A 27,662-nucleotide genomic window follows, 5' to 3' on the forward strand; every position below is an offset into this window, starting at 1 on the left:
ACAATTACCGCCCTGCTTCAGTGGTTTTCATTCCACCTTGATTACTTCACGGCGGTCTGAGACTCTTCAGCGATAAGAGTTGGTTCCTATAGTCTTGGACCAAGACAAGTAACTAAAAGGAACCAATGCTTCGAAATCAGAGGCCTTGATTGGTCGATCCTCTCAAAAGAAGGAGAAGGACCAAAAGAAGAAGGAGGACAAATCTACGAAGAACAAAGATAAGAAATCTACTTGTCACATTTGTGGCAAAACAAGCAACTAAAAGAATGATTGCCCCAACAAGGAGAAGAAGGAGAAGGAGAAGAAGAAGGAATCTTCAAAGGATTCTGGAGCGGTGGCTGCTCCCTCATCAACTGCTTTCCTCCATTTGGAGGTGGTTGAGGATTCGCCCCTCCCAACTTCTAATGTTGCATTGATGGCCCCATACACTAGGGAGTGGATTGTTGACAGTGTTGCCTCCCGGCACATGACTTCTTCAACAAGTGTTGGTCACTGCGGCCTTCGCATGGCCGAATTCTCATTGGTGACAGTTCATCTATTCCCATTCAAGGACGGGGCAATATGCATCTTATTCCAAATGGACGTGGTGGTGCCCATACATCCGAGGTACTTTATGTGCTAGCTTTGGGATATTATCTTCTCTCAGTGCACAAGATTTGTGCCCTCGGCCTTTTGGTCAAATTCGATGTGGATTCTTTTCAAATTCTTGATCAAGGATCCGAGATAGGTTCATTCTTCAAGTTATGAGGAGAATGGAGTGTACAAGTTGCGGTCTTCTTCTGCCTTGACTTCTCTTCTTCTTACCTCTCAAACTCAGTCCGAGCTTTGGCATGCTCAGTTTGGCCACCTCAATTATGATTACCTTCGGAAGACATCTAAGGGCCAATTTGTTCAAGGTTTGCCGGATATTGCGGTGAGCCAACAGCCTTGTGTATCCTGTATCCGTGGGAAGCAAACTCATGATGTTGTTTCCAGCAAGGCTTCAACGCAGTCTTTGGCACCCTTGAAGCTTGTTTCTACCCATTTTTGTGGACCGATAAGGACAGAGTCCCTTAGAGGGAGCTTGTATTTCATGCTAATTGTGGATGATTACAACAGGATGACATGAGTCTATTTCTTAAAGCTAAAGTCGGAGGCTTTCTCCAACTTTATGGATTGGATGCTCTTTGAGGAGAACCGATCGAGGCAAAAGCTCAAGACCTTACGATCAGATAAGGGTGGAGAATTTGTTTCTAATGAGTTTGCTCGTTTTTGTGCAAATCGTGGTATTCACCACAAGTTTGCCAATACAAACACCCCTCAAGAGAATGGCATCTTGGAGCGGAAAAATCGCAATGTAATTGAGATGCTCCATACCATGCTGGAGCATCATTAGACACCTCTGTTCTATGGGCTGAGGCTCTAGCTACTACAATTCACATCCTTAATCGTTCGCCTACCTTTGCTGCTGTTGGTATGGCTCCATATGAGGCGTACTTTGGATCCAAGCCAGATGTTTCTTATTTCAAGGTTTTTGGGTAATGCCTATATTTACATCCCAAAGACACAACATGACAAATTTGAAGCAGCTTCAAAAAGACAAGTGTTTGTGGGCTATAGCTCGCAATCTCAAGGCTACCAATTGTATGATCTTGTTAAGCGAGATGTCCACACAAGATGTGACATTCGGTTTGTGGAGGTTCCAACCCTAGAGGGGGGTGTGGATCAACCTATTCTTGGAGATTTCGATGATAGCTAGGCCTCAGCAACTATTCCTCTGGAGCCTATGACTCTTGAGGACTCTTCTTCGGATGAGGAGCTTAGTTTCCAACCACCAGATTCACCGATTGCTCCTCCACCGTCAGTGGACCTTCCAAAAACTTCAGCAGATGGCGAGCGACAAGGCAAGATCCTGCCTCCTCCTCGTTGGGCCCGTGACACGCTTCCAAATTCGAGGATCGAGGGGATCCCTGAGGAATGGCAACTGCAAGATGGACCGCAGAGGTCACAGAGACACCATGCACATTCTAGAGAGCTTGTTTACTCTAACTATTATTTGATGTCTCCTGTTATGCAAGGTAGATAGTCTTCCTGTGTAAGGAGGCTTTATAGTCTGATCATTGGCGGAAAGCAATGGAAGCCGAGTTGGAGGCTATTGAGTGGAATAGCACTTGGTACCTTGTGCCTCGTCCCTCTCATAAAAAGATGATTGGTGTCAAATGGGTCTTCAAGACCAAGTACCATAGTGATGGCTCTTTGGACAAGCACAAGGCCCGCCTTGTTACTAAAGGTTTTGCTCAGCGCCCAAGTATTGATTTTCATGATACTTTTTCCCCCACTGCTCATATGGCGACGATCCATGCTGTTTTTGCCTTGGCTGGTCATAGGAGATGGCTCGTCTTTCAATTGGATATGAAGTCATCTTGCTTGAACAGTGATTTGAAGGAGGAGATCTATGTAGAGTAGCCTCTTGGCTTTGATTCCTCATATGGGAAGGTTTACAGGTTGAAGAAGGCCTTGTATGGTCTGAAGCAAGCTTTGCATGCTGGGAACGAGAAGATTGACTCATTTCTCTAGGCAAAGTAGGGATATCGATGCTCTAGGGCCGATCTGCAGCTTTATGTGCACGCTTCCAAGGGTGGTCATGTGTTGTTTATTTTGTATATTAATGACTTAATTGTTACAGGTGACCATGCCCAAAAGGTCGCAGAGATGAAGCAACCTTACATCAGAAGTTCAAGATTACAAATTTAGGACTTCTCCATTTCTTTTTGGGCTACGAGATTTTATTAGACTCAAAGGGGGGTTTTCATCTCTCGACAGAGATATGTACAAGAGCTCTTGGTGACTTTTGAGATGGAGGATTGTCATTCCATTTCTACTCCTTTGGATCCAAACAAAAAGGCCACTTCACATTCAAATTTTCCTTTGGCGGATGCTACCTGCTACTGTCAACTGATCGGATCGTTGATTTGGCTCCTCAATACACGAGTTAATCTATGTTTTGTTGTAGGTCTCTTGGCTGGGTTCATGAGGCCGCCTCAACAAGTGCATTGGCAAGCTACTCAGAGGATACTACAGTATTTGAAGGGGACCTTCGACCTAGGGATTTACTATCTAGCAAGTACAAGTGCTTCCGATCTTGTCCTTGCAGGTTGGAGTGATTCTATTGGGCTGGCGATGTGGACCATAGACCATCTACTACAAGCTATTGTTTTACCTTGGATACAGGTCTTATCTCTTGGAGTAGTAAGAAGCAACCCACGGTAGCCCTATCTTCGACTAAGGTGGAGTATTGGGCCGCGTCTTCTACCACATGTGAGACTGGTGGCTTCGGCGATTGTTGGAGGATCTTGGCTGCCCCCAGACTCATCCTACTATTCTGTGGTGTGACAATGAAAGTTGCATTGCCTTGGCACGGAATCCCGTATTCCATGTCTGGAAAAAGCACATAGAGATCTAGTACCACTTCATCAAGGAGAAACTTTTGGATAAGACCATAGATGTGGAGTATTATAAGACCGAGGACAATCTTCCGGATCTGTTTACAAAGGAGCTTCCCCAAGCTCTACTTTGCCGACATTCTAGATCCCTCAACCTTATGCCTGATCCAAGATCTGAGAGGGGATGTTAGAGATTGCCATCCCCTAGACAAGCATTTTTCTTGATTAGACTATGTACATATGCAGTTTTCCTACCAGGCAGCCATTTCAGAGAGTTTCAGTGTGCAAAGCAAGTTTATTTATTTGTCAGTGCCACATTAGAAGCAGCCATGTAGGATGCAGTCGGACTGCCACATGGCAGTCCAATCGGAGTGTTGTACAGTCGGACAGATTTGCACCACAGTCGGCTCATAAATGCAACCGACCTGATTTTTCTTGTCATTTTCAATAGGCTACAAATAGCTTGACACCAACACACTCATTCTTGCAGTTGCAAATTTTCAAGCGAAGATCAGGCAGATTGCAACAGACTTCGAGGTGCCCACCAAGGAGACATTGTCGAGGTCGAGATATGCAAACATACAAATTGCGCCCATGTACATATCTACATTCCTTTGTATTCAGCACACTTTATATAGCAGATCTTCTTGTTCTCCTCTCTCTCTCTCTCTCTCTCTCTCTCTCTCTCTCTCTCTCTCTCTCTCCGTGTTCACCCTACTCTCTCAGTCTTGGTCCCACGCTTCCGCACTGTTACACTCTGACAAGGGTGATACTAACTTGATTTAACATTAATTACAACAAGTATAAAATTTACGTAAACTGAAAATGCAAATGCTACCACTTAATCTTGTACATTGGACAACCTGTTGGACCCAAAACTTGGCACTTGCACCCCTTGCCGTATTTCTTTAACTTGTATTGCAAATGAATGGAGTACAACTGCGATTCTTTAATCTCCTCCGCTAATCCAAGTGCCTCTTGCTGCTGTCATAAATGACCAACAAGCCTTCAAATCAATTTGTCCCTTGATTTGCTACGGGATTAACCTTCACCCATGCTCCCTAGGAAATAAATTAGCCCCAAATTCAAGTCGGTTGGCTAGACCCTTGAATCCTCCCGAAATACACTAAGTTCAGTTCTGAAAACTCAAATGTTGGGCTAGCTAGACTCTTGAATCCTCTCGAAATACACTGAGTTTAAAGCCTTCAAATCTGAGCACACTTCCAAATGTGACTATCAAACCCTAATTTCTGCTGTAAATTAGGATTTACGACACAAATTCACCAAAATCTCCAACTCCAATGGCTAGATTGCTATAAAACTTAGAGCAAAACTAGGAAATGACTAGAGCTAGAAAGAGAAAGCTATAGAGAGACAAAATCCAAAGATTTGTCACGAGAATTTGGTGAAATCAAGCCGCTAATCCGATTTTCCAGCCCCAAAATGGATTCACCAACAACAAAGAGAATATTAGAGGTTGTAATCTTCAAGAGAAAGTGCATCACCGCGATCAGCAACTTTTCCTAGTCAGGAATATGCAAGCACCTTTACCAAAGTGGTCTCCAATGGCTGAAAATTTGTCCAAAAGGCAAGCAACAGCAGTTGAACCTCTTCCTAACAGCTCCGAAATGCAAAAACCAGATTTCTTTTTCCCTTTAGCCCCAATTCAGCTTACCCAAACTTGCATGCGCAAGTTTTGACAAGTGGCAATCTTCTAATCCCATTTTCTAGCATTTTTCATCTTATTAAATCAATTTTCATATATTAATTCTAAAAATTAATTTAATACTTATTTTAGTATCCAAAACAATAACTCCACAAGCCAATAATTAAATTAACCAACCCAATTTGTATTCCAAGTATCCCTAAGAAATTATTAATCCTTAGATTGGCATTAATTAATTAATTAATGCCTAATCTCTAATGTCACTACTGACATTAGTAGCCAATAAATTGATTTAGGCCAAAATTTAATACCAGGTAACACTTAATCCCTATTAGACATAACTTATTAAAACTTTTGCCTTTGACATCAACTAATATTTCGAGGTCTTAGGTACCACACTATGAAATAATTAATGTGCATCTCACATATGTAAGTCACATTAGCGCATTTGATTAACTTTTAATCAAATGCTATGCAAAGCAATAAATTTCACGTCCTCATGACAATTTAACTCCTAAGATGGCAATAATTTATCAATTAATGCCTAGTTTCTAGTATCACCACTAACACTTACTTCTCAAATAAATGCCCTAGGTCCAAATTGACACCAAGTAGCACCTAGTACCTATCAAGTACAACTAATTACAACTTTTTCTTTTTGTACCCATTGACTCCTCAAGGTCCTTGACCTATCATTTTGTGAAATAACTAACTTGCACATCACACATGCACCTCACATTTGCATATTTGATTAACTTCATCAAATACTAAGCAAAGCATCAAAATGTCACGTCCTTATGCAGACCTCCCCCTTGAAATCCTTACAATCATCTTCAATTGCATTGTTAAGTGTCCAAATGTAAAATATACTAGACTCGAATTTCTATAGGACATCATAGTAAAAAGACATCGACCATTATTGCTTAACCATGCTACTATAAAACACTTGTTGAAAATTTCCAATCAACATATAAAACATAATAAGAATCCAAATTTGTTGCCAAAAGCCCATAAGATGCATCCATTACTAACATATCTCCATTGTTCTAGCCAAACATTCATAATAAAGCATAAACCATGGCTAAACTATCAATGGCATTCATAAATACATTGTTGTTCATAAAACATGTTGAATACCATTGAAAACTAATGACCATCAACTACAAACCAGCAAATGATAATGACTCTTTGATTATCATAAACAGATGATGATGATCATGTACTAATGCAAATATATACTTTCAGAGCTGCAGATGAAAAACCATACCATATACATATCAATTGTAGTGACTAGTACACTGAACAATGATTCCATGGCAAACATACTATCAACAAACAATAGCTTGGATGCATACACTCAAGATTCACTATACACCAAAGCTATCTATCATTGGAAGATCCACTATGCATACTAATTGCAATGACTAATACACTGAATAGTGATTCTACAATAGATATACTATCAACAACCAATACCTTGGATGCATGCCAAATACATCCAAGATCTACTATACATAGAGCTCTCCATCATTAGAAGAGTGGAAGTGCTACCTCCCCCTTGAGCATTAGGCAATGCTTTGGACCCTTGCTCTACTGAACCTGACTAAGCCTAATCCAAAGTCGACTCTAACTAAAGGTATCGAGCTACAATAGCAACAACTGAGAGTGGTCTGTCAAGTCACTCTCTTCCATCCATGTATCCATTGGTGAATAATTCTAAAACTTCAACGTGTATCTCCCAAAAACTTTATATTTGATCTCTCACTTTATGTGCCAATATCTGCTTGGGTCCCAACATCTCATCCAATTCCTCATCTCTAGCTAAATTTCAATAAATACATCTTCTAGCATATCACCATAAAAAAGTCTCAACAAGCTCACATGAGAGGTATTATATATTCGCCAATGTTGAGGCACTTTAAGACTATAAACAATATCACTAATATTCTTCAACACCTAGAGAGAACCATAATAATGCATACTCAACACATCTATAGTGATCAAGTGCCCTCTTTTTCTTTTCCTTTGATCTCTCAAGTGCATACTTAACGTTCTTACAAGCTACATCCATGTTCTCCACATAATGATCAGCCTCAAATATCTTATCCTTTCACAACTTCAAAGTGCAAAATACTTGGCATCCTCCACAACTTCAAATGGAGCCTTATAAGTGGAGCTATACACCATATTATTATATGTAAACTCTACCAAAGGCAAGTACTACTCCCTCTATGACTTACACTCTGATTTATAGCACTTCAAGAGATCTAAAGTTGTGAAGGTTGCCTCTTCGAACTAACCATCTATTTGTGGATGGAAGGATGAAGCAAATTTCAACATAGTATCCATGTTCTCTAACAATCTCTTCTAAAACAAACTCGTCATCCATGGATCTCAATCACTATTTATTGACTCTAGCATGCCATAATACTTAAACACGTGTTGCAAAAATAATTGTGCCATATGATTAGCCTTTATCTTCTTCCTCACTAAAATGAAATGGGCCTGCTTACTAACCTGTAAATGATAATCTATATCCCACCATTCCCTAGATCAAAGATAAAGTCCATAGCAACGCTTTGCCAAGGTCTATCTAATATATACAAGGGCTACAATAAGTGGCATCTTTTGCTTATCATACTTGGCCTTTTGACAAACAATGCATGTGCATACAAACTAATCTAGATCATGTCTCGAAGCTAGCCAATAGAAGAAATGCTCCACTACTTTCACTATATCATCAATGCCTTTGTGCCTTGCATCAAGAGGATGCATGACTCTCAATCATTACACTTGGCCTCAATTATCTTGTAACAGAGTCACCCATGCATCATCACAAAACCATCTCTAAGCCCATAATACTCATCCCTACTACTGCCCACACCCCTACCTTGGCAGATATCTCAATTCGTGGTGCTGTCCAACTGATTGTGACACCTTCTAGAGGTCGTCTTCACATCGCCATCAACTTCTAACACTCCAAATTGCTATGTTTTTAGTCCACACGACCTAGCGACCTATTTTTCATCATCTCCGTTGCTGTGTTTGCTAGTTTCACCCCTAGGAGTGGTACAACACATCATCTTTATCGCTATTGTGTGTTTCCAACTCCTACTACCACCCCAGCATCCAAGCAACAATTCCTAACCATCATCAACTTTATGGAGGCTACATTTACAGTAGTTTCACACCATCTACAATAGGTTACAACCATGACCCTCTTTATCATCCCAACATTGGATACTTTTCTGTTTTCTTCATATCAATCTCTCTCTTCCCTTCTCTCTCCATGTTCGTGTTTTGCTTCTATTGTGGACTCTCACAAATTGACTATCACCATGACATTCAACTTAATCTCACACGTGTACAACTAAAGCATCCCAGCTCAATTATCTCAAGAGCATTAAGTTAAAAATTCACGTTCTCATAACAAATAATATCCATCACCTCTATCATCTTGATAGGTTTTTGGGTAGCCGACGTGCACCCATTACAAATACCTTAGTTGCTTTGGGATGAAACTTTTCAATCATGAAAACAAGGTAGAGACATGACGTACACTTCATCTTGGGAACAATCCTTTTTGGCCTCGCAAAAGGGTATTGGGCCACTAATATTCGTGTTTTCTTATAGATATAACTATGGTGCATTAGTTGCTAATTTAGTCTCCTTAAAACAAACCCAAACAACAATTAATGCTAAATTACCAAAATAAATGAATTTATTTTTTACAATAGGACGAATGCACTCCCAATCCTCTATAAATAGAAGTCTTTTGTTTGTGCATCCCATCTCTCATTCACCATTGTCAACCAGCTTACCATCATCCCTCTCCATGCCTTGCTATCTACACCCCTCTCCAATAGATACCTATGTTCAAGAAACTACTCCAAGTGTTATACTTTCTATTTGTAGCTTTTATGCTTGCTAACGACTTGAGAGCTTAGATAGTTTAGAGCAATAACATGAGCTAACTACATGAGAGCTATTTGAGTTGTAGACATAGCAAGCCTTTGTTGAGATATCGAGCTCCACTCGTGATATGCCAGGGTGACCGTTGTGCATTTATGTCACCGACGTGTCAGTTACAGATGCGGTTGATACACCGCCCATGAATAATAGCTACATGACAGCTATCCTTATCTACTCTAGTTCATGGCTCAGTTAGTATGCCACCTTAGTTAGTTGAGTTTGTTTTGAGACCCATACATAGAGTTCTTCTATTTCCTTGTATGAGAGTTCTTTTTTACTTACACAACTAAGAAGTGGAAAACTGTTTTCAGCCTCCACCCTTGTGTGTATTCCCCATTATGCAAGCAAAAAAGCTACAAGTGAGACTCATTCCTTCTCTCCCACAATCCTGACATGGTATTAGAGCCTTGTTCGTGGTAAGGAGCTCAAGAAAGCAAGCCAAGCTCGCGGTGTTCTGGTAAGAGGAGCAGTGTTGCTTTCATTTTCTGTTTTGGGAGCAGATCTCTGCAAGTAGCACAACCGGAAATTGCAAGAGTGCATTGTCTCAGGTTGAGACGCCCTTCGCGGTGACCCTGTTTTTTTTATTTCAGGCCATTTCGGGGCCTGTTTTGGAGGCGGAAGTTTTCTACACGCACTCAGGAAAAGGCCCAGTTTTATGCTGTGCAACCACTGTTCTACAGGTCGGTGAAAAGTTACTGTAGAAATTGCATCGTATGTCTGTGTGCAGAGACATTGGGAGTTACAGAATCATCCTTGTTGCATATTGATGCAAAATCATCACCAGAAAGTGACTGTGTGGTCAAATACCACTTTCGTCAGTTTTGCAGATTTGCCCTTGTGAGGCTGAAGCTGTGTTCTTTACAGTGACAAAATTTTTTGCAGTGTTCTGTAATGGCGTCTGATTCTCTTTCACAGATTGTCACTGAAAAGCTTGACAAGAACAACTTTCAAGCATGGAAGTTTAGAATGACGAATTTCCTTATGAGAAAAGGATATTGGGAATTTGTTGCAGGAAATGAAGAAGAATCAGTTCTTCCTGATGTTCCCAATCAATAGCAAATGCAAGCATTTAAAGCATGGCATGAGAGAGCCAAGAAAGTTATGTACTGGCTGTCTATCAACATTTCAGACTCTATGATTGTGCATATTCAAGATGCAAGTACGCCAAAGGAGGCATGGGATACTTTGTCAAAAATGTATAGCACAAATACACAAGCCAGGAAAATGCAGCTCAAGCAAGAGTTGCACAATGTGCAAAGAGAAAATATGAGCATCAATAACTACCACATGAAGGTGAAGAAGATTGCAGATGCACTTGCTTCCATTGGGTCGCCAGTGGAAGATGATGATTTAGTTTCTGTGACCTTGAATGGTCTAGGAAAGGATTATGCACAGTTCCGAACATCCATTTCCGTCCGTGAAAGATTTCCTGATTTTGAGGAGTTAATTGCTCTTCTAATTTCTGAGGAGCAGAGAAATGATGGTGCATCTTCTTCAGGAGGAACTTCAAAAGAAGTTGTCTTCTACTCAAATGCTGGAAAAGGTAGAGGCAGAGGTAGAGGTGGCCGAGATCTGGAGGCCGTGGTAGAAATCAGAATATGCAGCAAACTCAAGAAAACCAGTCCTATGGAGGAGGACGTGGTAACTCTAGAGACAGGGGAAGCCAAAGAGGTCGTGGTGGATGGCAAAGAGACCATAATGCAAACAGCAATGTTGAATGCTACTACTGTGGTAAAATGGGTCATATGGCTAAAGACTGCTATAAAAAGCAGTATGACATCATGAATGGAAAATTGCAACAAGGAAATTATGCATCTTCTAGTAGACAGGGTGATGACAGAAATGAGCATTTGTTTATGGTGCAGCACATGAACAATTCTGTGACAAGTACAAAAGAAAGCAACGATGTGTGGTATGTTGACTCAGGTGCATCAAACCACATGACAGGTCATGCAGAATGGATGGAGGATGCAAGGAAAATGGAAAAACCAGGATTTGTGGAGACTGGTGATGATACTGCATATCCTATTGTGCAGATTGGAAAAATTCATTTGTCTATGCAGGATGGGAAAAAAAAATACCTGCTCGATGTATTTCATGTCCCGAATATCACCAAGAATCTGGTTTCTGTTGATCAAATGATTGAGCAGGGCTTGCAGGTCAGATTTAATCCTCATGGATGCTTTGTTGAGGATATGAAAAATAAAGGTCGCTTGATAGCAAAAGGAAAGAAGAAGGGCAGAATGTTTACGTTGGATGCAGACATGTCTGAATTGAGTGCAGCAATGTTTGCACATGGCACCGGTATAGTTGCAGATATTGATATCGGCATAAATGCATTGGTCGTGTTAATATACAGCGACTTAAATCAATACAGGCCCAAAATATTGTTGTAGGATTGCCTAAATTCAAGGTTACAGAAATGCATAAGGTATGTGAAGCCTGCCAATTTGGAAAACAGGCAAGGAAACCGTTTCCTAGACATGTTCAAGAGAGTGAAAAGCCATTGAAATTAATCCACTCTGATGTGTGAACTACTAAAGCTACATCTCTTGGAGGCTGTCATTATTTTGTCACTTTTATTGATGACTATAGCAGAAAAGTTTGGGTATATTTTATGAAAAAGAAAAGTGAAGTTTTTGGGCATTTCAAAACTCTTAAAGCTATGGTTGAAAAAGAAACAGGCCTGCAAATAAAATGCCTAAGGTCAGATGAAAGGAGAGAGTACCTCTTAAATGAGTTTGCAAGGTTCTTGCAGGAGCATGGCATAAAGCAGCAATATTCATGTAGTCATACCCCACAACAAAATGGAATTGCAAAAAGGAAAAACAGGCATATTGGAGAGGTATCTCGTGCCATGCTCAACGAAAAAGACTTGCCAGATTTTTACTAGGCTGAAGCAGTTGCTACAGCAGTCTACATAATGAACAGGACTCCCACTGCAGCAATACATGGAATGACTCCAGAGGAGAGGTATACTGGTAGAAAACCGGATATTTCTCATTTGAAAATTTTTTGTTGCATTGCCTATGTTCATGTGCCAGATGAGTTGAGATCCAAGTTGAATCCAAAAGCTGAGAAGTGCATCTTTATTGGTTCCTCTCTGCAGGCAAAAAGGGTATAGATGTTATAATCCTTCTACTCGTAAGTTTACAGTGAGCAGAGATGTTTTTTATGAGATGAGTAGCCGGTATAAACCAGTAAACATGATTGATGATGTAGATGCACAAAATGGTAATGCTGCACAGAATTCACAGCAACAGTCACAAAATATTAGTGGACCTGGAGTGTCCTCTAGCAGTGGTTCATATTCTTCGCCATGGACAGGCAGATTGAGATCAAGAGAATCTCCTCAAAACAATGCAGATAGTGGTATACAGGTTTCACGAAAAGAAAAAGAGAAGGTAGATCAGCCCATGTTTGATGTGAATGCAGGTCACTCTTATGTGGATGGTGAATCCAGTGGTTCAGAAGAGAGCATTGATGATGAGTTGGGTATTCCTTCTATTGTTACACCTAGAGTAAGGAAGACCAGGGATGTTTTGAGAGCACCTGGGAGTGAACCTACTTTGCGCAGGTCTACCACAGCTAGGTATCCTGTGGATAGGCTGAAATATGATGGATTTACAGCCATTCACTATGCATATATGGTCAAAGTGATACAGAAACCAGAACCCACTTCTTTTTAGCAAGCCATGGGAAAAGAAAAATGGGAGAAAGCCATGGATGAAGAAATGGATGCCTTAGAAGCAAATGCTACATGGAAGTTGGTATCTTTGCCTAAAGGTAAAAATGCAATTGGTTGTAAATGGGTTTATAAGGTGAAGCACAATGCAGATGGTTCTGTGAACAGATACAATGCAAGATTAGTAGTCAAGGGGTATGCACAAACATATGGCATTGACTATGAAAAAACATTCAGTCCGGTTGCAAGGATGGCAACCGCAAGAGCAATCATTGCTATAGCTGCATCAAAGGGATGGTCTTTACATCAGATGGATGTAAAAAATGCCTTCTTACATGGTGATTTGCAAGAAGAGATCTATATGGAGCAACCACCAGGTTATGTGCATGTTGTTCATCCTGAGTTTGTTTGCAGGTTGAAGAAAGCCTTGTATGGCTTGAAGCAAGCACCTAGAGCATAGTCTGACAAGATAGGACAGTATCTTGTCACTATTGGCTTTCAGATTTCCAAGACAAATTTCTCACTTTATGTGAGAAAAACAAAGAAATGTATTATGCTACTTATCATTTATGTTGATGATTTGATTATAACAGGTGACAGTGATGAAGATATCTTTCATGTGAAAATGCTATTGAAGCAAAAGTTTGAGATGAAGGATTTGGGAGAGCTGCATTATTTCTTGGGCATTAAGGTGATTAGATCACCAAGTGGGATATAGCTCTTGCAGAGGCAGTATGGATTGGATATGCTGTCCAAATATGGGATGACAGGCTGTAAGCCTATTTCAATTCCTTTGGAGCAGAATTTGAAGCTGAGCGCAGATGCAGGTGAGCTTCTGGAAGACCCTACTATGTACAGACGCATAGTAGGAAGTTTGATTTATAAGACTATTACTAGGCCAGATTTGAGCTATGCTGTTGGATTGATAAGTCAGTTTATGCAGGCTCCAAGGAAATCGCATTTGGATACGGCTAGACGCATACTCAGGTATATAAAGTTCACATTGCAGTATGAACTATTTTATGAGACTGGGATTCAGATACAGTTGCATGGATACACTGATGCTGATTGGGCTGGTAGTATTTCTGATAGACGATCTACCAGTGGATATGTGTTCTCTTTTGGGAGTGCTGCAGTCACTTGGAGCAGCAAGAAACAGCCTACAGTTGCCTTGTCGAGCACAGAGGCTGAGTACAGGGGCGCAGCAATGGCTGCATGTGAGATAGCTTGGTTGCATAAGCTACTTTATGATATGCATCAACCTACAGATAGACCAATTATCATTTATTGTGACAACATGAGTAGTATACACTTGGCAAATAACCCAGTCTATCATGCTAGAACAAAGCACATTAAGATGCATTATCACTTTGTGCGGGAGAGGGTTTTACTAGGTCTTATTGATCTAGTTTATGTCAGCACAGAGGATCAGGTAGCTGACATATTCACAAAGACATTGGATGCAGAGAAGCTGCGCAAGTTCAGAGACCTGCTTGGTGTGTAGGAATTGGGATTGAGCTTGAGGGGGAGTGTTGAGATATCCAGCTCCACTCGTGATATGCCAGGGTGACCGTTGTGCATTTATGTCACCGACGTGTCAGTTACAGATGCGGTTGGTACACCGCCCATGAATAATAGCTACATGACAGCTATCCTTATCTACTCTAGTTCGTGGCTCAGTTAGTATGCCACCTTAGTTAGTTGAGTTTGTTTTAAGACCCATATATAGGGTTCTTCTATTACCTTGTATGAGAGTTCTTTTTGGCTTACACAACTAAGAAGGGGAAAACTGTTTTCAGCCTCCACCCTTGTGTGTATTCCCCATTGTGCAAGCAAGAAAGCTACAAGTGAGACTCCTTCCTTCTCTCCCACAATCCTGACAGCCTTAAGACAATAAGAGCCTACATTCAGTGCACCATTATTGAACTCTCATAGAGTCTAATATATATTACAATCACTTAGTATAATTTAGCATAATAAGCAACCCTAGTACTTTGTAAGTATTATTTTAATAGGGTACAAGAACTCCCAAATTTGAATTCCGAAGTACTATCTTCGTGAATTCAATTCCTAGTAATTATGCTTTGGTAGATTAATTTTGCAAAATTAAATTAGTATCATTTGTGAGTCATTTAAATGGTATCAAACTATCTACCATGTTTTGGCAAACTTCTCTTAGATATTCTTTTAGTCATAGTTTTGTTTGGCTTATAAATATTTAATGCTCATCAAAGATAGCAAATATAATTGAGAACATGTAAAATCATTCAAGTAATCATGTAAAATGGAGTGATCTAAATCAAGTCATGAGTTTGTTCTCATTTGAATCTATAAGTGAAGCAAATTGGAAAGTGTTTAGTTGGGAACCACTAGGAAAACATTAAAGTCTATATTTGTATCTATTGTGCACAGCAGAAAAACCTGCAAAAGATGATAGCAACCTATTAGGCAATTTCTTGACATGAAATGAGGACCTGTTGTGCAATCACTTGAGGCCAAACTAGAGCAAGAGAATATTAGAAAAGCAGCCACAAATGATAATGGCACTCTATTGTGCATTCCCTTTGTAACCAAATTGGAGCAAGAAACACTAGAAAAGAAGCAAATAAGTTGACACTAACAATGTAGTGAATTGTAACTGACAATGCTCCGAGAAGGAGGAGAAAAGCAAGAGAGGGGAAAAGTCGATAATGGCTATCAAGGAAACTGGAGCTGATAATGCTCCAAGTAAAATTAGGGAAGCAGCAAAAGTTTATTATGGCATCCAAGTTGGAGCTCACCACCCAACAACAACAAAATAAAAACAACTTAATCAGTCAAAGTTGAGCCAGTTTGATGTTCCAAATCCATATGAAAAGCTGGTTTTATAACTAAATTGCTTGAAAAATCCACCCTTATTGTTTAAGAGCATGACAGAATTTCCACCCGAATTTTAGAATTCCAATGGGGTACAAATACACTTAAACGCCATATTTTTGTTAGCACAGGTCCGAGGAGTCGAATGGCATGGCGTCTCATTGTATAGCAGAGTGGTGAAAAGGAGAGGAAAAGGAGAATTATTACCCGAGGTAAAGAAGCGCTTGGAGAGCGGAGTTGACAACAGCAAGGGGTCCAGTGAAGGTAAGGTAGGAGGAGCCTGTGGAGGGGGAAGCTGCTTCAGTATGCCATCGCAAGGGGGCGTCGGCGGCCAGCAGGTACAAGGCCCCATTCTGTGCTCGGACGCTCACGCTCAGCTCGGAAGTGTCGTTCCAATACTCCACTGACACCCCAATCCCATCCCTGTCCCTCGCTCGCACATACAAAGCACACACATTCAGATTGCGGGCCGTGACCAATATTAAATAACATGGTTTTTGCAAATTTAAAAAGCCCTTCAAATTTTCACGACGAAAGGTTTAGCACTCCCCACTTTCCTGGATTTTTTTATTATAAAAAATGGCACATAAGTGTAACTCGAGTCAATTTTCCCTCCAATTTTTCAAGCTAAAGGTCTTTGTATCGACTGCCAAAAAAATTTCATGAAGTGCTTGGGAAAATATTATTGAAAAACATACATAAATGTTATCAGCTTTTTTCTTAATACAACAAATCTTGCATTTTCAAACTACATTTTTTAGAAACATACACGATTTTCTTTACAAGCTAGAGTCTTTCTAGATATTTCTCAAAATAACACATACACGCACGATCTCAATTGTGATGGGGAGCTCAGTAGTCTTAGTTTTATTTATTTATTTGATTTTTTTTTACTTTTTTCTTTTAATTCTTCACCTTGATAATAATTTCATGTCGAGTCTGAGGTGAGGTTATTGGCCTTGCAAACCTCCTCAAATTGCTCTCTAAGAAACTACAGGGGTGATCCCCTACTCTATATTTCTCTATTTGCTTAGCAATTAAGGGAATTTTTGCTTGACCCTTGGAACTATGTGTGACATCTAGTCTTGAGAACTATGAACTAGCCATGTGGGTTCTAGTGTGGAGGGCATAAGCATTGCTGAGTATCCTTCTCTGCACTAAATGAGTGATGATGATTGAGTCACTTGAAGATCCTGCAAGCCCAACATGCAGCACTAATGTGCTCTATCTCTTGTGCGTGCTTTCCTTGTTGCATTAGGCGGCTCATGAGGTCCATGAGTATATCAATCATTTCCTTGCTCTACCCAATCAAAGTTTCATATTGTTGTTCTATACCCAAAATGGCAATTTGGTAATGTCATTTTTTACCATAGCTCATTCATTGTTCTAGGTCATGGTCGTACACTCTTTGTTCTCTTTTGCAAATCCTACCATATCTCCACACATTTGACATACATTAACACATGCAAACAAGTTTGATATGATAGCTCAGGTGCCTTAAAATATTCGCTTAAATTGGAGACCAAATGAGCTAAATTAAGGCTAGTGTGAATGAGCCATGATAATTTTCCCACTACCGAACAATAGGTGTGCTCGTCTCAAAGAGTGGTGCATTCTAGTCTTTGGCTAGCTTCATTGTAGTGTCTCATGGAGTGGCCACTAGCCATGCATCATCAGGATATATATGGATCCACTTACTAAAGAGGATACTTTTGCTATGACACAAAGGTACCCTCCGAATGTTGGACAACCTCCATGCCCAAGATGTATGAGAAAAGACGAAGGTTGATCATCTCAAACGAAATATATATTTTCAAAAATTTAGATTCTTTTTTTAACAAGCTAAAATCCTTATGGGCTGAAATTTAATAAGAAATCCCCAAAGTCAATCAACTTTATCATAAGCTTAGACACCACTTTCCCAAATAGTCCTTGAGGTTTGGGCAAGTGAAGGAGAGGGGGGTGTGTGTGCATGCCCGCATACCCACCACAGGCACATATTTGTCCCCCAACCATAAACACCTACAACGAGAGAGAGAGAGAGAGAGAGAGAGAGAGAGAGAGAGAGAGAGAGAGAGAGAGAGAGAGCTACGCATTGTTGAAACTAGGAAATTTTGAGTGACAAAAAGGAGGGAGGGAGGAATTTCAAATTAGGTTTGATGCGCAAAGAAATCATATGTTAATTATTGTCTCTTGATGCATGCATTGTTTATATTTCTCATAACACTAGGCGCATAGAGATTGCACTCTATAGGTTAAGTATCCAAGTCATCAAAAGAATCATCATCCTCTTGTAATTCTAAAGAATCCATTAATAAAGACAAAAGTACGATAATTAGGTCATAGCATTGCTAAAATATGATATCTGGAGATATATTTCACCATCTAACTAAATACATTCTCATTTTTTGGTTCCTTAACTAGCTTTTCTCTCCAAATATATATACTTTATCATTCGACAAACTTTATGCTTGGCATTTAAGTATCATAGATAGAGGACGCTTAAGGGTGAATGGTTGTGCCTTGATCAAGGTACACACATGATAGTGAAGTTGTGGATATGTGATAGTGTAGCTATGGATGTTATTGTCATTTGTGAAGGTCATGAGCCCCAAGTGTTGTAGATGGAGGATGATTGGCCTTTGAATATAAGATGTCAAGAAATTGATATGTTAATGGAGCATCCACCTCCTAACTTCTATTTTAAATTAGATGGTAGAAAGATTCAAACATTAGAGTTTCCCCTTGATTGATGCATTCATCTCACTGTCAAAGCATTAGATTACTTGTTAGTATCAACATTCTTTTGCTTGAGCTCCTCCATGAACAAGTTTCTCTCACAATCCATCTATTGGTGTGGAATTGCCTATGGTAGTACAAAATGTACCTAGCTCTCTCAAGCAATGTAACAAGTAAGGACATAGCTTCTATGAAATCCTAGAACTTGATCTCTTGAGCATTCAATTGATCAAGAATAGTGTTGAGCTCATTTGGATGACTAGACATGGGAGTGCCATCTTTTCTCTATAAATCGATGAGCTTCTTAATTTATAGATCCAACTCACACCACTCTTTTTCTCATAGAGATCCCATAGCTCTTAAAGGAGGAGCACAATGTCCAAAAAGTATCACCACTTGTATCCTTGGCTATGAACTAGACTTTATTTGACAATGTGAGCATAATAGCGGGCTTGGAAAGCTCATCTAGTTGCAGTCAAAGCTCTACATCCATAGTGTCAAGTTTCATGCCATTAAGATATATGGGCTTTATCTATTCTTTTGCACTAAGCCATTGGAAACTTCTCCTTCTAATAAGCAAAGTTTGTCTCTTTAAGAATCTATAATGATGCTTTAGAAAATTAACAATAATTTAGTAGAAGCTAATAATCCCAAAGAAATGAAGTACTTTATCACTTTTTGCAATATATTGCATAGAACAAACTATACCATAGTCATAAAATAACAGTTATAAAAGATCATGGGCTAAACTTTGGCATATACATTTTGGTCATCTCAAATTTGCTAGTTTGCTACAGTTGTAGAAATCTGTCAAGTTGTCTTCATTACCCTTAAGGCACTTATAAAGCATAATTCTGAGGGTTGTGTATTGGATAAGATGCAATGTGTTTCATTTCCAAAAGATGGTTTAGTGAGAGCTATTTGCAAAATGCAGGTTATACAAGTGATGCTTATGGTCCAATAATGCAAACATCACCTTCTGAAAATCACCTACACTTTTGTGACTTTTGTTGACAATTACTCTAGTCATGCATAGGTGTATATTTTGAAAGCTAAGTTGGATGTGTTCTTATGTACAAACAATTTATATAAATATATGGCAAATAATTTGTTGACAATTACTCTAGTCATGCATGGGTGTATATTTTGTAAGCTAAGTTGGAGGTGTTCTTATGTACAAACACTTTATATAAATATATGACAAACAATTTGTTGGGATCTAAAGTGGGCGCTCTCTATTTTGATTGGGGAGGAATATAGTATTTTATGCATTTCTAGCTGAATATGGGGTAAAATAGCAATGTGTAGTGCTATACATACATCCAAAAAACAGTGTCAATGACAAAAAGAATAGATCTATCATAGAGATGGCATGATGTATGTCAAGCTTTGCCACGAGTTTTGACTTGTGGCTACAGTGTACACATTTTATATTCTAAACAAGTATCTTGCACATCTGATGCACTAAATAGTTATCCCACCAAAACATTGCACTTTGTTACTTTAGATAAGATTTAACATAGAAAAAAGCCCATTTTTGCTTCACATTTATGTTTCGGATTGAATGATTTATGCATTACTATACGTGTAACATGTGAAAAAATTAGTTGAAAAAGCTCTAAATTGTGACTTTGTTGGTCACGTTCCTAAATGCAAGTGTTGCAAGTTATATCATCCACAAACTAAGCTTATATTGGTTAGTCATGATGTTGTCCTTGTGGAAGATGCTTGAGGCCTTTACTTCCACATACCAATGGCATAGGTGTATACTTAGAATCCATGTATGTGACACTTAGTTGCTTATATCCAATGGTGGATAGTCAAATACAACACCAAATGAGACAATATTTTAGCTTGTGTAGGTTTTGAACGAGTCTATAAATCAACCTATTTTTGATGCAGATGTGAATGATGTGCTTAGTGATGAAAGACTAGAGCTTAAGGAGTGTGGGAGGATGCACAAATAGTTGATGTAAATGTTAAATAACACTAAGTTGGATATGCCTTTGTCAAATCATGCTCGTTCTTGGTCTCATAGTGCTTCTTATGCATATCAAACTATGGTTGGCTTCTATGCAATCTAAACATGACGCTTGTCTAAGTTGAAACATAAGATAGATGGTAGCATTGCACTATAAGACTAGACCTATGGCAAAGGGTTCTACTTAGGAAGACCATTGCTCACAACAAATTGCAATATTTGTGCATTAACAACTCGTGATGGTTACATGTTTTAGTCTCATGGTTTTATTTAGAAAAGGAAATAAAGAAAAGTGTGTTGAATGAAGAAAGCATTGTGTGATGTAAAGCAAGCACCATGGACTTGGTATGAGGAGATACATGCAGATGTGATTACGCATGGTTGCTCATTAGTCATAGCGAGGCACATCTTGTTAATTTGAATTTACTTTTAATGTGTCAAACTTAGGCATTTCTTTTGACACATTGACCTTAACTTAAATTTACGTTGTATCAAACAAAGTATGTCAATACATTATTGTGGATATTTGGTCTTAAGGATTGCAAGCCTATGCGACATGATATTCAATTTGTAGTCTTATAAATGAGCAAGCTTATCCATAGTCCATGCACCAAGAATTGGCACATAATGAAGCATATCTTTTGCAATTTGAGTTATACTCAACACATTGGATTGTTTTAACCCAAGGAGGGATCATTCCTTTAAGTTTATATGCTTTTCTTGGTCTTGATTGATGAAAGAAGCATCATAATGTGGCTACTTTGAGTTTTGAAGTTGTGCACAAGGCATCTTTCACACCTATGGTTGAGTGTATTGCACTGCAACATCTTTTGGCTAAATTGGGTGTTGGATAGCCATTTGTCACTAGCACCGTTACCGATACTTAGATCACATAAAGACTTGCATGGAACCTAATGTTTCATGTTTGCAATAAGAACATTGATGTGCATTATCGTTATATTACAAAGAGTCTCTTTGCATGAGATATCATCTTGGCCTATGTGCTAACATAGGTCAACCTTACCAATCTCTTCACATAAGCTTTGCCTAATGAGGATTTTGAAAAGTAGAGAATGACCATGTTAAAGCAATTGTGGATTGATAATAGCACACCGAGCTTGCCATTGCCCTATACATGAGTGCCAACTCTTGTTGGCACTATATTTTGTAGTGATGTGTGTGAACATGCTTAGAGCCATTAAGGCACTTTTCTCTCACTATGAAGCTTTTTTTTCCCCTTGGCTTTGTATTTTATGCCTTTTCGTCCTAGGGAAAACTTAGTCTTGTAAATCTTCTACATCAATACTTCTAAGTACACTTTGTGTTGTGTGATCTCAAGCTTTCTTTCCAAAGCTGTGTGTGTACATTCTTGTAGCCTCAGTTCCAACACATGTTGCACTCTCAACCAACTTCCTAAGTTAATGCAAAGGATCATGCTCCATTCTATGCTTAAAATCATTATGATAGCTCAATAAGTACTCACTTAATGTTTGAATGAAAACCCAAAAAACATGGATTCTCTCACTTACTACTATCACTATCAAGTTTCCCTATAGATAGTTATAGGAATACTTGATTTATAGCAACCACAATCCTATCTTCATATCCTAAATTAACAACCTCCTTAGTTCTTGAAGTGTATCTTGCTTGTGGCACATTTTTAAAATAACTTTGTGATCTCTCTTTCAAAGTCCTTTCTCAACCTTTCTCATCCTTGAAGTCAAGCTTGGTTGCGGCACATTTTTAAAGTAAGTATAAGTTTGTGATCTCTCTTCCAAAATTAAAAGCAAATTATAGTTGTATGCACAGTAATATGAAGGTGAAACTAGACATGCTTTTGACTAGAACCTTTCCTATTGATCAATGGACTTTTGAAACCTCTTCCAAAGTTAAAAGCAAGTTATAGTTATATGCATAGTAATACGAAGGTGAAACTAGACATGCTTTTGACTAGAACATTTCTTATCAATGGACTTTGAAACATCTAAATATTGACATTATGAAGGTCTCTTAAATCCTCAATCAAGGACTTTGCTCAATAAAGAATTAGTAATGCATTCAAGCATAGATATTGATGGAAAATCAAACTAAAAGCTAGATCTAGACCCAAAACCCTCCAACTAGTTATATTGATTAGACAATGAAAGGCTATAGTTGAAGGGAAGGGGTATTTACAATTCTCATATCAACACTCTTGTAGAAGCAATAGACAAAGCCATCACTTCTCATTCATGACGCATTTGATTATATTAGAATGGTGCAATATAATCATTGCATGGCTAGTATTAGAACTAGAGATGATGCATGCTAGATATTGCTTATACATAAATAAGTAATTTCTCTATATAACAAGTTTAGAATATTTTGAATTTTTTGTGTTGGTATGTTGGACAAGTCCTTTAGAGGAGCTTGTCCACTGCTTTTGGCTTTTGTTGGCCTTGAATTGAATCAAACTTTCATTTGGAGAGGGGATCTTACTCGTTGACCCATGCTTTTTCAAAAGCTTAATAATGGTTAGTCTTACAATGAAAAGGATAGAATGACCATCACGTGGTTCTCAAGAAATACTAGGCTTACACAACTTAAAGAGTAGAGGAGACCTTCTTATCACGGTTGAAGTGAACTTGGAACTATTAAAATAGAGAATAATAGATTTTTTAGTCTTTTTAACTAGAGGACAACTTCATTTAAATTTGATGAAATTTATGTATTGTGCCTTGGCTTTGAATTATTTAGCTAGTCATCAAGGCTAATAAATACTAGATACCAAAACTTACATGGCAATGTGAGGCAACCATTAGTATTTTTGGGTCTTCCTTCTATGGGGTTTGTCAAGCTTTCCCTTGAAACTTCCTTATTGTTTAGTTTTATTTGTGGTTAGGCTAAATTTTTTATTCTAATTCATGTGCTTGGTCATATTAGCTTGTATAAACCTTGGTCTTTAACTTCTTACAGGTCTCTCAAGCATTGTGAGGTTGGTAAGATATTGAAATCTTGTTGATTGCATGTAGAAAGGTTGTTCTAGGAATGCTTTTTATCTTCCTTATGTATTACTAGAAGATTATGGAGGTGTTGTAGTGTGCTTTTTATTTTATGTATACACTTGTACAAACAATTGTTCTATTATAGGTTTGGATCTACATGACTGCCCACATGTTGACCTTGCAAATGTATTAGGTGAAAAATGAGCAATTTACTTCATATTTTGTTTGTTTGTGGCATACAATGTTTCTCAAGGTTATCCATGCTTCTTTTGCGCACACAATGTTTCTCATTATTGTCCCATTTCTATTTGCCCATTTTGTTGCATCCAAAATAACATGTAGCAATGAGTCCATAAGGACTTTTCCATTTTTGCTATTTGGTTGACATATGTTAATGCAACAATTAACAAATCCCCATGTTTGGATGGAGCTTCCTTTTATCAAGTGAAGATACTAGTTGTGCAAATTGTTTTGGATGCAAACTCGTTGACAAAGCTAGTTTCCGTTGTGCTAGTATATTGCAATATCTCCACTCACTTTAGACTTGTAATATGAAAAAACAACAATGCAATTTTGCAGCATTTTGCTACCATTGGTCTTAGACCTTCAACATGTCGATACATCCTCCTTGCTTTTCCTTACTATCTTTGTATCATTGAGAGTCACACAAAAGAATTTGCAATAGTAAAATGATAAACTCCTAAGGCCCTCTCCCTTTAATTGATAAACCCATGCAGTCTACTAGTATACATGCTACATCAATTAAGTCAATTCTCCAATGCGCTTAGGATCCTCAATAAATTCTTACCAATATTCTTATTTAAATATCACATTTTCTTTCAAACAACATTCTCTTTGAGCTTTACCATAGTCATTCATATAAGAGAAACTTATCATGTGTCTCTATGACCAATCACATGTCTATAGTGATTCTTTCACATTGCCAAATGTATGCTATTTGCTTTTATCATGGAAACATGATGGTCTTTTGTTACTTTTTTGTTGTAAATTTTACTAATTAATAATATTTGAGCAATAAGCATAGTCCCAAAATGGGTGTCAACAATATGACACTCCCTTTTGTTTAAATGTATTGCGTTTACCTTTTATAGCTATGCTTCAATAAACCAATCATTAGCTTGTAAATCTCAAATAAATACAACATATTATTTAATCTTTCCTATTTTTGTTGGCCTATCCTCTACCTTAAATAATGCATTGGTGGTACGTATTCATCATACTTGACATGATGATAGAAGAAAATTCATAGCGAAAAATCATCGTGTTGTTATTTTAGTACACGCATGTGCACATTGTGGATAGTAACATGCTAGTATACAACCCCATATGGTCTAGGGGTTACCTACAACAAAAATTTTTTAATCATAAATTTGAAGCTAATATAGAGGCTTGGGGGAATGTTGAGATTCCATGCCTTACTGTTGTTAAACTTGTGATCTCTCAGTTAGTTATAGTTAGTGGATGTTGTTTTTGTCTTCTTTGTAAGAGCTCTTAGGATGTAATAGAAAAACTATTCATGGATTGGGTATGGGAGAGGCATGCTCATCAAAGCTAGCAGTCCAAAAATTTGGAAGCAAATTGCAATGAGCAAAATTGAGCGTGGTCTTGGATCACTAGATTATTTGATAAGGCCTTATAGTTGAATGGAAGAGTGTGAGTCTTCCCAATGTTGGGCTTCTTTACTAAGATGTTGGCTTACTTTTTCTCTTTAAAGCCTTGATATGGTAAAGTTATGCTCAAGCCTTGAAACTATAACAATTATATGATAAAACACCACTCATCTCATTGTTAATCCATGGGAGAAAGTTTTAAGAGAAATAGAATGAACTAATGCAGAGATAAAATACAATTCAATTGTAAGCCTCTAAACTTGGTTTAAACCAATACCACTTTTCAATAATGAGCCTAGTATTAATTTGAATCATACATTTACCTTTATACATGAAGAAAAGAGGATCATGGCTAGAAGCAAGAGTGAATATAAGAAATTTCCTTTGACTAAATGTTGCACTTCAAATAAAAGGTTTCCTTGACCTAGGAGATGATTGATTGGTTGCCTTAGGTTTTTTCTAGCCTATATACATTGGATGTGCCATTAGATTCAATTGTAACCTCTCAACTTGGTTTACACCAGCACCATTTTTCAATAACAAGTCTATCATTGACTCGAATCCTATGTTTACCATTAGACATGAAGAAAAGAGGATTGTGGGGTTGAAAGCATGTGTAGATATCCGAAACCTCATTTGACTAAATGTGTTGCACTTCAAAGAAAATGTTTCCTTGACTTAGGAGATGAAAGATTGGTTGTCTCGTGTTTTTTCAAGCATATATACATAAAATGTGCCATGACAAGATTTAAGGATAGTGATATTAGAACTAGAGGAATTCCAATTGACAAGACCAAGAGGTTTAAGGTTAATAGACACATCCATTAGTTTGCTAAAGTTAAGGACTAAAGATTCATAGCTAAAACAAGACATAGAAGGTTAACTTTGGAGTCTTGGAAAGTTAATCCATCCACAAGGATCAACCATTTGGTATGGAGAATTGTTATGATAAAAATGCTTACTAGAGATAGGCTATTGAAGTGGATGCATGTTTCTAGTCACTCCCCCATTTGTATAACTTTAGGACGAGTGGTGTGTAGCCCATTTAACTGATGCCTTTGAAGTCAATACCTAAGGGAGATACATTATGCTAATGCAATAACCGACTACTATAGTGGATAATAACTCTACTGTTAGTCCATTATGGACTAATGTGGCACAAGAGGGGCATTTATGCGTCTTAAGTTTGCCATGTGTCTCAAAGGAATGCATGCAAGTTCTTCTTGGTAAGCGGCCAAGAACTGAGTCGATGCCCTCTGAGCAACATACGACTCCATTGGATTTCAAGAATGCTCTTAGGAATGGTGAGGTTAACATGACAAAGATTGATAAGACGTTGAAGAATGAATAGGTGAAATATAATGAAGCATACAGAGCTAAAGCTTAGCAGGGAGCTCGAGTGCACAAATTGGTCACGATCTCTATTGATCAAGTCAAGCAGAGATACACTGTTTTGTTATCTACTGGTGTGCATATGTATTTTCTTGGTAAACCCCCATTGCTGGAGGAATTCTCCAGATGCTTTGAGCTTACATATCAAGGGATTCTTTCATGTCATACTTGGATCCAAGGCAAAGAGGGATTGGGTGTTGGCATCTTTTGTCGGTTTCCGTGGTATTCTAGTGTATGTCTTGCCTTGGACATCCTCCTTTTCCCTGGATGGAGTGTTGCAGCATGAATGTCCTATGTGGGTTGAGTTTGTTGATATGCCTCCTTGGCTCGTGGAGGAGACATCTATTATTGCAGCAACGATGGGCAAGGTCTTGTACACTCCTACTCTAGCAACCCCCTAGAGGATTAGCTGCTTAATTAGCCTTTATTATTATTTTGGTGTAGTGTTCAGTTTTTGACGGCTAGCCATTTGGCTCTTTTCGTTGAAAAGAGACCCCAACAATCATGGGGGGATGCTTAAGCCGTCTTGCCATGCTTGCATACTATGGGATTGTAGGAATGATCCTCCTGAATACCCCCACTTGTAGGATGCTAATGGTATGGAAACTGTGCTTGGTGTTAGATTCTCTGCCTTCCTTGATTCTTGCTACTTGTGCAAATCTAGCGGTCATTTTTCTCGGGCTTGCCCTCTTAAGAATCCAATCAAAGAAGTTAATGCTTCTCCTGAGAATACAGTGAATGCTCTTGTGGAGGTGATTGGAAAATGACTTTGTGTGGCACTGATAGATCCCATGGCAATGGCACCATGAATTTGGTGGAACAAGAGAGCCGGCCGCACTTTGAAAATGCTTGTGAATTAATGGATATTGCCTTGGTCTCCAACCGGAAGATGAATCGCAGTTTACTTGGGATAATAAACATATTGGTTCCACTTGGAGTGGTAGCAGGTTGGATAGAGTGTATGCTACATTTGGTGCATGGTGGATAGGGGGTGGTGTGAAGTATAGACTATTGGATGAAGTGATGTCATTTGATCATGTACCAGTTCTTATTTCCTTTAGGCTTATTTTGTTGTCAGAAAACAATGAGGGGCCTTCACCCTTCTGGTTCAATGTATCCTTTCTAAATGATGAAGGTTTTGTTAAGAAGGTTGAGGATGCTTGGAGTAGAGTAGCTAAAGGCTCTCATGTGTTTGCTTGGCAAAAAGCTCTTGATGTAGTTACTTGGGTCGTGAAGGATCGTGGCAAGCTTAAAGCAACATTAAGGAATAAAGCTTTGGAGGGGACTACCAGAGCTAGAAACTTGGTTCTAGCTGCCCTTACAAGTGAGCCAGG

At 38.6% G+C, this 27,662-nt stretch overlaps 1 protein-coding gene across 1 annotated transcript in view; it reads right to left on the reverse strand.

The window, feature by feature from the left end:
• The window catches only part of LOC148015316 (uncharacterized), a 293,490-nt gene that overhangs the window by 36,577 nt on the left and 229,251 nt on the right, over positions 1-27,662 (reverse strand). Inside the window, exon 23 of the mRNA XM_087664938.1 lies at positions 15,809-16,024. Within this exon, the coding sequence (XP_087521064.1) occupies positions 15,809-16,024 (216 nt within the window). The remainder of the gene's footprint in view (positions 1-15,808; positions 16,025-27,662) is intronic.

The sequence above is a fragment of the Lygodium microphyllum genome, chromosome 24 (genome assembly GCF_053477565.2).
Source record: "Lygodium microphyllum isolate KBCC chromosome 24, Lygodium_microphyllum_v1.1.10, whole genome shotgun sequence".
Lineage (NCBI taxonomy): Eukaryota > Viridiplantae > Streptophyta > Polypodiopsida > Schizaeales > Lygodiaceae > Lygodium > Lygodium microphyllum.